The 11,272-nt window shown below is 38.9% G+C and overlaps 1 protein-coding gene across 1 annotated transcript; it reads right to left on the bottom strand.

The window, feature by feature from the left end:
* Positions 1 to 940: 940 nt before the first annotated feature.
* Positions 941 to 9,176, bottom strand: ccr9b (chemokine (C-C motif) receptor 9b). Its single transcript, XM_017452622.3, has 3 exons — positions 3,856 to 9,176; positions 3,548 to 3,600; positions 941 to 2,582 (listed from the first exon to the last, which is right to left on the bottom strand). Exons 2-3 carry the CDS (start codon positions 3,593 to 3,595, stop codon positions 1,533 to 1,535), a joined length of 1,098 nt encoding a protein of 365 aa, XP_017308111.1. The 5' UTR covers positions 3,596 to 3,600; positions 3,856 to 9,176; the 3' UTR covers positions 941 to 1,532.
* Between the last annotated feature and the right edge of the window lie 2,096 nt (positions 9,177 to 11,272).

Here is an 11,272-nt window from a genome sequence, read left to right as displayed (position 1 = left end):
GAAAAGTGAAATAAAATACCACATGCATAATTACTGAATGAGTAATTATCAAACTAGCATTTAGCAAAATCAAACTAGCATTTAAACATGCATAAATTTCTGTAGGGGGAATGTGGTAAAAAGAAACTGATAACTGAAACCAGAAAGGTTAACACTCGCCTAACAATATGCCTCATTTATCAATATTTTCCCACCAGATTTACAAAATTTTCTGTAATTGATTTTCTAATGGTCATTTGTTGTTAAGTTCCCATCACCCATAAATATTAAACATGTTCATGGCACAATTGATTTAGTAATGCCTGCTGTGGCAACCCAAATCTTACATTTGAAAGTAAACGTTTTACTCAGCACGTAGGCAGTCAATTCGGAAGAGAACCCACATTCACAAGCTTTCCTCTCACCACAAAAAATACGTTAGCAGAGTTAAAAACACCATGTGGCTTTCTGATGTTGGAGATGAAATCAGTTTGAGTTCATGTTCTATGAATGACCATTTAAAAGAAGGAAGAATAAACAGGAAATGTGCTATTACTTTCAATTTTGTGCTTAGTATATGGTAGCATGATTTGGATAGTCCACTTTAAACATATGATCAACAACCTGTCCAGTGATTGTCATCAACCAAGCTATAAAGTGATTCTCAACAACATAACGGTATATAGCTTTGGAGGTTTAGATCATTTCTAGTCAAACCGTTCCTTTATTTGGATATTTAGAAGCTCTAGTAGCTCTATATACTATCAACTAGTCCTTTAGTGCTACCACAATTTTAAATCCAGTCCATGTTCAAGCCTATTGATAAAATGTATGATGTGGTGTAAAGACAGATAAAATATGAATATACCTGCCACCAAGCATTAACAGTGAAAAGGCTGATAATGAGACATGAAGGATCCACCATAAAGGAGTATGATGCAATTGGTCAGAATTCACAGACTTCTTGAAATATGTTTTATTCAAAGGTAGAAGTACAGAACATTATAAAGATTTTTTTTTTTTTTAAATTGCCCTATACATGTGTATTTACAAAAATATACAGTTTTATTTATTTAACAGGAGTAAACTGTAAATGCAAAAATAAAAAAAAAATATTTAAAAAATCTGGGCAGCATAATTACAATTTCTAAGAAAAAATACTTTTTTATATTTTCATAAAGCTTAAATTCCTGTAACAAAGCAAATTTACCACTGTATTAAGTATAGAATTTACAGTAATCATGCCAAGAGTCACTTGTTTATTTCAGAAACTCCATATCAGTCGACACTACACATGAACAATAATGTGCTGAGTAGTATTAAACAAGCATTGAACATAGTCGAGGTTTGTATTTGCAGGACTACCTTGTGAATTTGAGGATTGCATTTTTATCTTCTATGCTTGCAGTCACTGTCCAAACGGTTCTCTAAATGACTATTATAGTACACAGATATCTAAGTAGAAAGACTAAAAAGATGCTATTAACAATTCTCAGCTGATGTGTGATAGATGAGCTTTTAAGTGGAAGTTACTGTAAAAGGTTTACAACAGACTACAGAGACAATGCTGGTGTAGTGTCTGTGTCAGACATAACAGATGGTCTTTTGGGAACCGACTGCACTTTGTTAATGCCACCAAGCCCTGAGGTCAAGCACTGGCACAGATGGAGCAGATCCTTTCGAAAGCGTACCCCAATGAAAGCATACAGGATTGGGTTCAGGCAACAATGTGTGTAAGCCAGACTCTTCACAACCTGTCCAACCACATCGAACATCTTTACAACATCGCACTCTGTCATGGTCATGTTATAAGCTTGTGTTGCCTCTACAACCAAATGCCCATTGTATGGCAACTGAGAGAGGACAAAAACTGCGACCACAGCAAAGATGACCCTTAGTGCTTTGTGCTTCTCAAAGTTGCGAGCCTGTATCAGGGTGCGGATGATCACAGAATAGCATGCCACCATGACCAATAGAGGTAGGCAGAAGCCTACTGAGATCTGCAGGGACAACACCAAGATTTTGGTAAGGTTTTTGTCCTCAGAGGGATAAACCAGACTGCAGAAGGATTCCTCTTGCAGGTTTGTCTTCACTTTAGCAGATAGAAACTCCGGGAGAGATAAAAGACAGGACACCAGCCACACAAACAGGCAGGCTAGCTTGCTGTAGAACATCCTCTTGTTTTTAAAGTTGTGGGCCTGAGTTACGCGGACTATTGCTATGTAGCGGTCTACGCTAATGCAAGTAAGCAGCAGCATGCTTGCGAAGAAATTGATCTTGTAGACAGCACGGACTCCCTTGCAGACACTGACACTAAATACCCAGCCCTGGGCAGCATCTGTGGCCCAGAATGGGAGTGTGCCCAGGAACAGCAGATCGGCTATTGCCAGGTTTAGCAAGTAGACATCAGTCATGGTTTTAAGTCGGTTTCGTACAGTAGTGTAGATCCACACAACAAGTAAGTTGCCTACAGCTCCCACTGCAAAGATGATCCAGTAAAGAGGGGGTTCATAAGAGCCACGGAACCCTCTCACCCAACTTTTATCGCAAAGGCCACTGTCTGGTGCTATATAGTCTTCCTCACTGTCTGTTGTAACAGTAATCTGCCGAAAAAATAAATAGGTGACATATTACTGCAAGAATAACACTCTTTATGCCAGGCTCAGCTAACTGAAAAACTGTGCAAGAAGAGAAGTATTATGTGTCTTTTGCATTTTTGAAGTAATGGCACTGAGTGGTATTTGGTGTACTACTGTAGATGATGCCTAGTGTATGGTTTTCATTATTATTTGGAAACCAGGAACTTCTGTAGTGCCGTTTTTTTTTTTTTTTTTTACTGCTGTCTCACACACGTAAAGTTTCACATGCTACCTTTCATACTCCAAACATGTATTTCCTGTCTTTTGGGGGTTTGTGTGTAACAGCTGTCTCGCACTGCATTAGAATAAGAGACAAGAGATGTTTTGCATTAAACCCGGGCAACTCTAAACACTAACTTTCCAAAACATACTCAGGAGCTCAACACAGGTGCAGGTGTGTGTCACTAGCGGCAAAACCACACTAGAGCACCACATCCTCCTTCTGAAACGACCTCAGAGGGTGACATAACCAGCACCCCTTATACACATCAAAAATGGAGTGACTGCATGCACTGACAAAGATACTAAGCTGAGATATAGATATGTTTCACAGTGGAAAGAGCTATGTCTTCATGGTAATTACAATATTGCAACATGATCCCTAGAACCCTAAATGATGATGATAATAATAATAATAATAATAATAATACATAGTTGCATAAGCCTGTGTGTATTCACAAAGAAAACAAGAACACAAACAAAACAAAACAAACAACAGAAAAAGCACATGGGCAATCACATTAACCACCACACTACCCACTACTTTTTTTGGTCCTTTCTGCATATCTTGATTCTAAATAGCTTGGATATTCTATTCTATAGTACTATTTGTTTGTTTACAATCACAGTACATATCATGCTGCTATCCATAGTATATGATATAAAATAAAAAAACAGTGAGTAACTGTAACTATAATAAAAATACTTACATAATCTGAAGAAATGGGATCCAAAGTTGATAACTCTACACGATCCATTATTCCTAATAATGATTTACATACAAATAACTTAACAATAGATACATGAAAGTATGCAATGTTTGCTTTCTTTGATCTCAAGAATGTTAGTGTATAAGTTAATATTATTATATTGATGAGTTGGGATTTTCAGACAATTTAAAACTACAGATAAATATATTCATTGTCCACTTATCTATATTCAATATAAGTATTGCAGTCCTGTTATACAATAATATAATACAAAATCAAATATGAAGCATTTAAATTGGTATACTTACAGTTGCTTATTAAGGTAAGTCTCAATTTGTCTGAACTGTCGAGCAGTAAAAGGCAGTTATGGAGTATTACATCTGTACATCGTGGCCTGATTATAAAGCATCTCACTGTGAAAAGTCACATGACCTCTTACCTGACTTAAGCTATGACAAGACTGCAGGAATATCTTTACTATTACACAATCTGCTAAACTTCCTTTATGTAAATATGCAGTTATGAAGCCTCTAGATTGGCTTCTCAGTATTTGCATACTGTGGTCAGGTTTGCTCTGCATGCTGGCAATGAGAGTAAAAGCAGTTTGTAGAGTTTGACATTTGTACTCTGAGAAGCACTTTGAATACAATTGTTTTTGTTTCTCTTAAATCCACCCATCCATCCATTTTCTGTACCACTTATCCTTACTGGCTCACAGGGAACCTGGAACCTATCCCAGGAGGCATGGGGCACAAGCTGGGGGACACCCTGGACGGGGTGCCAATCTATCGCAGGGCACAATCACACACACATTCACACACTACAGACACTTTTGGACATGCTTATCAGCCTACAATGCATGTCTTTGGGCTGGGGAGGAAACCGGAGTACCCAAAGGAAAGCCCAGAGCACGGGAAGAACATACAAACTCCACACACACAGGGCTGCAGCAGGAATCGAACCCCCAACCCTGGACGTGTGATGCAAACATGCTAACCATTAAGCCACTGTGCCTAATAATCTCACAGTGATATGGTCATGCAGTGCTTGCTTCTAAGAATGCACATCACATCAGACCTTGAGATGGATGGGCTACAACAGCAGACCACATCTGGTTCCACTCCTGTCAGGCAAGACCAAGAATCTGAGGCTATCATGGGCAAAGGCTCACCCAAACTAAACAGTTGAAGATTGAAAAAACAAACCATCTGGTCTTTTTTCTGATATCAACTGGAGTTTATGGGCCACCTTGCTCAGGCATGCTTTTTCAGTTCATTCCAGAAATGTTCTGTGGGATTCAGGTTAGGACTTTGTGATGGCCACTCCAGTACTTTCACTTTATCGTCTTTAAGCCATGTTGTTATAACTTTGGAGGTATGCTTAGGATCATTATCCTGCTGGAAGACCCAGTCATTTGAAAATTCATTTCACCCTGTACTATATTGAAAACACATTATTGACACATTATTTGATGTTTTCCTCTTTGAATTAAATTTATTTTTGAAAATATACACTTATTTCAAATCTGATGACTGCAACACACTCCAAAAAAAGTTGTGACAGTTGACTATTTACCACTGTGTAACATCACCTTTTCTTCAATAATACTTATTAAGCGTTTGGGCGCTGAATGAAGACACCAGTTGGTTAAGTTTAGCAAGCAGAATTTTTCCACATTCATCCATTATGCATTTCTTCAGCTGCACAACTGTACGAGGCCTTCTGTGCCTTATCTTGCGCTTCATAACACGCCACACATTCTCAATCAGAGACCTGTCAGGACTGCAGCAGGCCATGCTAGCACCCACACCATCTGCTTAAGCAACCATGTGCCTCCAGAATCTGCAATCATGTGGTTTGGCGTTGTCCTGCTCTAGATGGCAGCATATGCTGCTCCAAAATGTCGACATATCTTTCTGCATTAATGATGTCCTCACAGATGTGCAAGTTACTCATGCCATGGGCACTGACACACCCGCATACCATGATAGACGCTGGCTTTTGGACCTGACGCTGATAACAGCTTAGATGGTCAATTTCCTCTTTGCCTGGGGGAACACAATGGCTGTTTTGTCCAAAATCTATTTGAAATGTTGACTCGTCGGTCCACAAAACATGTTTCCACTGTGCTACTGTCCATCTCAGATGAGACCGAGCCCAGAGAAGTAGGTTGTGCTTCTGAACAGTGTTGTACGGCTTCTGCTTTGCATAGTAAAGCCTTGACTTGTATATGTGGATGCAGTGGTGAATGGTGTTGACTGAAAGTTTACCAAAGTATTCCCGAGCCCATGTCAGAATATCCATTACAGACTCATGACGGTTTTTAAGACAGTGACATTGGCGGGATCGGAGATCACGCGCATTCAGAAGTGGGGTTTTGGCCTTGCCCTTTACACACCGATATTTGACTGGATTCTTTGAATCTTTTAATTACATTGTGTGCTGTAGAAGGTCAAATGCCCCAAATCTTACCGATTTGTCTTTTGGGGAATGTTCTTTCTCAGAGTGTTGGATTATTCGCTGACGCATCTGTTGGCAGGTTGGCGAGCCTCGTCCCATCTTTGTTCTTGAAGGACTAGGCCTTTTTTGGAGGTTTCTTATATACTATGATTAGACGATTGCCTCACCTGTTTCACATCACCTTCTTATTTCAACTTGTCACATCGCTATTAGTCCTAAATTGCCCTTGTCCCAACTTTTTTGGAATGTGTGCATGCATCAATTTCAAAATAAATCTTTACCTTCAAAAAACTATGCAGTTGATCAGGTAAAACATCAAATACCTTGTCTTTAAAAGTTTTTTGTTTGTTTGTTTAAATACAAGTCAAAGTACATTTACAAATCATTCCTCTTTTTTTATTAGCATTTTCCATACTGTCCCAACTTTTTCGGAATTGGGTTTGTAAAACATATAGAGGTCTGATTATTTTCTGAAGCCACAGTGCAGTTAGGGCTGAGTGTATACAAACGTGTGAAAATCTCAATCCCAACACAGTACTCTGCTATAGCCATGCTTGGTCTAGACAGATTTAGAAATTAGTCAGTTGATGAATGCTGACTCATTCAGAGATTAACTATGGTTAGAAAACATTTGTTTGTCTCCAACGATGGACTTAACCGCTAACAGAGGGCAAACAGTAACTTTCATCTAACGGAAAAGACATGAGCTCTGCGTTCCATTAGAAACACTATGCTATGACATGAATCATGAAAATAGCCCCAATGAGTATGCTTTCTAAATGACTGTAAAACAGAGATTTTGAACTGGAGATGAAGGTTCCTCTAAACAGGGGTAGTCAAGTAGACCAGTAAAACATCAACGACTCTTAAATGTGATCGAGGGCATTTATCTGACATGTACATTCTCAGTACATAGTGGCCTATCCCAGGTGCACTGGGTTTAAGATGGTAATATGCCCAGGATGCCACTCCAACAGACTAGAATTCTTTAAACAAATTTGTATTATGTATGCCCTCACACACTAATCCAGAACCCAGAGTGATTATGACACAGAACATTGGGTGAATGAGTGACCAAGCACATTGATTGTGCTTATCAAAAATCTTTGATCATACTGTAAGACCAAAAATATCTGGTAACTATAACAATACAATTAAAAAGAATTTCTCCTGCTGCTCATTACGTAATCCTCTGGCTCAGATTTCATTGACCACTCATTTCAATTTTCATGATCCATCTTCAAAGATATCAAACACAGTGTCTCTTAGTACATAATACTAATATAAAATATATATAATACTATAATATGATGAAATCATATTATAATGTCATGCGGCATCAACTAGGAAGTGGCTTATACTTCCGGGTAGTAAAAAAACCCCGCTAATGTTCCATTTCAGATGATACCACCTTTCTAAAATTCATACACTAGACAGTAGAGTACGTAGTGCATAGTGTCAGTGTATAATACGTCATTTGGGACACAACTTTTTTTATTTTTTATATCTACTCTCCAATAATACTTTTTTGGATTTATTCTCCAATGCACGTTTTTGTAAGAGAAGGAACATAGGGAGTAAATGTACCCCGTGCCTCGCACAGACCAACTAACCACTTTCATAATTGATTGTTGCAGCTCTGGAGTGAACACAGCCTAACTTTGCTTAACTAACGTTAGTTCAGTCAAGGTATCTTTTTCTAATGTCAACTAACATAACTTAATTTAGTACATGAATATCTATGTAAGTTAAGGTTAGCAATTTCTTTAGATATATTATAACATTAGTTATATCTTTTGCTATTTTATCTCTGCTATTGCATCCACAAAAATTACTCCCTAATGATAACACCCTACATTTATTTTTCCTTGGTTGAGGTTTACCTTATCGATGGTTTGCAACTTGCTTATCTGAGTTGATGGTTGTAACTACCTTCCCAAGGTACTAAGAAATATCAAAGCAGCTGTTTGATTAGCTTGTCGATGAGCATCTTCCCCAGACTGTTCTGTTGCAGACAAGGTCTTGTACGTGAGCATCAAGGCCTTGAATGGTAGTGGTGGTTTTGAGGTTAAGGCTCTGGGTTACTGATCGGAAGGTCGGGGGTTCAAGCCCCAGCACTACCAGGCTGCCACTGCCCTTAACCCTCTCTGTTCCAGTGGTGCTCTACTATGGCTGACCCTGCGCTCTGACCCCAGCTTCCTAACATGCTGGGATATGTGAAGAAAACAATTTCACTGTGCTGTAATGTATGTGTGACCAATAAAGACTCATTATCAATTAGATGCAGGCAGCTACAGGAAGACATTGGAGGGAGATGAAGAGGGGTGTGACATGGGTTCTTTTGAACTGGTTGAAGATGAGGCATGCTGCTGCATTCTGAATCATTTAAAGGGGTTTGATGGAGCTGGCTGGGAGGTCCAAGAGTGGTGCATTGCAGTAGTCCAGTTTTGAGATGACAAGAGTAGCTAGTAGCTGTGCAGTTTACACAGTATGAAAGGGCCCTCACACCCAGATGCAGGTTGGGTCTGCTCTGTCAGGGGTACTCGGTTCCATTTTTTTAAGCACTTTTTAGCATTTATATGATGTTAGGAGCGTATCATGATGTAAAACATGTAATTTCCTGTTGCCAGCAGGTGGCACTATGACTATAACTGAACATTGGCATGTAGATGTCTCCAGGCCGGGACTTTTATCAAACATGTGATGTTTGGAGCAGATTGGACATTCTATGTTTGAGTTATAACAACTTCCTTTTTCATGCTGAAATATTGAAATTTGTGAGACCGCCACGCCCACGCCGTGCTGCGAAAACTCAAAAGCTTCACAATTTAGCATCGTCTATGGCTTTAGATGAGACTGACAAAATATGATGCCGATCTGATGAAATCTCCTGGAGGGGTTCGTTAAAATATGAGGCCTGGAAATGGCAAAAAATGGAGCAAAAATTTAAGAGAAAAATCAAAATGGCTGACTTCCATTGAGTTTAGGGCATGGGTTCAAGAGACGTTTTTGTACGTATTGGCATCTTACACATGTTTACGGAATTTCGTACATGTAGGTGAAACGTAGCGCGAGGCGCACATTGGTGAAATTTTGTAGGTGGCACTAAACATGGTTGCAGACATCATAATGAAGAAAAGTTCTGGGGATTTTACATTAATAGGGTTCTTTTTTTTTTTTTTTTAGAATTTTTTACAAAAATATATTCTGGCTAGTCCCCAATGAAGTGTGGATGCAGGAAGCAATTTAAAGTCATTTTCTTCCTTCCTTATAGGTGGATAAATGTGGTGGACAAAACTACAATTAAAAGCATGTAAAATTATCTGTAATTACAGTCCACAATAAACCTATGACTACAGAAGGAAAAAAATTAAATAAAAAATTGGTAAGAAAGACATGCTGATGTGCAGTATTCTACAGTTACACAAACCATCCCAGATGAATACAGAAAGCAAGAACAAAATCGCTCAGAATGTGGATATTATCTAAACCTATCTTAATTCAGAGCCTATTGGCACTGAACATTTATCATTGTTCCCAATGCTGTGCTGAGCGCACAAGACAAGATTATATACTTAGAGACAAAAATTATGTTAAAATTTTTTGTTAAAAATTAACAAAGTGGGATATTTAAGTGGAAAACAAAAACACTCAGTGCAATTTAGATGATAAACTGCACACATTCAATAATTTCATACGAAATGGAATATACAGTGCCCTCAACTAATATTGGCACACTTGGTAAATAAGGCTGTGAAAAACTTTGTTTAAACTTTTGATATTTCCTTTTGAAGGAAAATTCACAAAAATACCTTGCTCTCATGGATATCAAACAATTGCAAACACATTTTTATCAATTCCTATGAATTCTTATGAGAAATATATTTGAAGTATATTCCCACTGATATTTTAAATTTTTAGTACACTTGGGTGACTAGGAACAAGAAACCAACAACCATGACTTCCTGTTTGATAGGGGTATAAATATGAGGTAACACAGGCCAAACTGCTGAACTCATTCATAAGAATGGGTAAGACCAAGGAATATAGCTGTGATGTATGGTGAAAGGACATCTGACCTGGAAGAGGACGTGTGTCTATATCGTCTCAACACACTGTGAAGAGGACGGTTCGAATGGACAAAAAATCTCCAAGGATCACAGCTGGAGAACTGGAGAAGATAGCTGCATATTGGGGTCACAGAAAGTCTCCAAAACTACAATCCGAAGTCACCTACATCACAAGGTTTGGAAGGTTTCAAGAAAAAAGCCTCCACTCTCATCCAAAAACAAACTCGAGCGTCTTCAGTTTGCCGACACTACTGGAACTTCAAATGGGATCGGGTTCTATGATGAAGAGTTCTATGGTCAGGTGGTTGTGGAGCACACAGAGAGGTAGCCATATGGAAAAGTCCCTCATGCCCACAGTTAAATATGGTGGTGGATCTTTAATGTTTTGGGGCTGTTTTTGTGCCAGAGGACCTGGACATTTTCTTAAGATACATGGCATCATGGACTCAAATATGAATGAATGAAATTCTTTCCCCCCCCCCCCCGCATATCAGGAAGCTGGGGTCAGAGTGCAGGGTCAACCATGATACAGCGCCCCTGGAGCAGACAGGGCTAAGGGCCTTTGCTCAAGGGCCCAACAGTGGCAGCTTGGCAGTAGTGTTAGGGCTTGAACCCCTGACCTTCTGATCAGTAACCCAGAGATTTAACCATCAAGCCACCACTGTACCATTTAATATCAACAGATATTAAATGAAAACCTGACTGCCTCTGCCAGAAAGCTTAAAATGGACAATGATACAAAAAATACATCAAAATCAACATAAAAATGGTTTACTGACCACAAAAGCAAGGTCCTGCCATGACCATCCCAGTCCCCTGACCTGAACCCCATAGAAAAACTTAGCGGACGCTCCTCTCCACCCCAGCATGGACTGCAGAATTTGAAGGATCTGGAGAGATTCTGTATGGAGTGATGGTCTCAGATTCCTTGACACATATTCTCCAACCTCATCAGGCGTTATAGGAGAAGACTCAGAGCTGTTATCTTGGCAAAGGGAGGTAGCACAAAGTATTGACTAAAAGGGTGCTAAAAATGGTTGCACACCTATATTTAACAAAGATGTGTGTGTGTGTTTTTTTTTTTTTAAATAAACCCGTGTTTTGTTTGCAATTGTTTCATACCCATGAGAGCAGAGTATTTTTTTTTAACAAAAGATCAAAAGGTTAAACAATAAAGAATTTTTCATAGATGCCT

This window comes from Ictalurus punctatus, chromosome 23, assembly GCF_001660625.3.
Source record: "Ictalurus punctatus breed USDA103 chromosome 23, Coco_2.0, whole genome shotgun sequence".
Taxonomy (NCBI): domain Eukaryota; kingdom Metazoa; phylum Chordata; class Actinopteri; order Siluriformes; family Ictaluridae; genus Ictalurus; species Ictalurus punctatus.
This window is presented reverse-complemented; position numbering and strand designations above follow the sequence as displayed.

Excerpts from the sequence above, each read along its gene's own strand:
- ccr9b (XM_017452622.3), bottom strand. The coding sequence starts at position 3,595 with ATGGATCGTGTAGAGTTATCAACTTTGGATCCCATTTCTTCAGATTAT. Across the intron at positions 2,583-3,547 it reads ATCCCATTTCTTCAGATTAT|ATTACTGTTACAACAGACAG; the intron begins GTAAGTATTTTT and ends TTTTTTCGGCAG.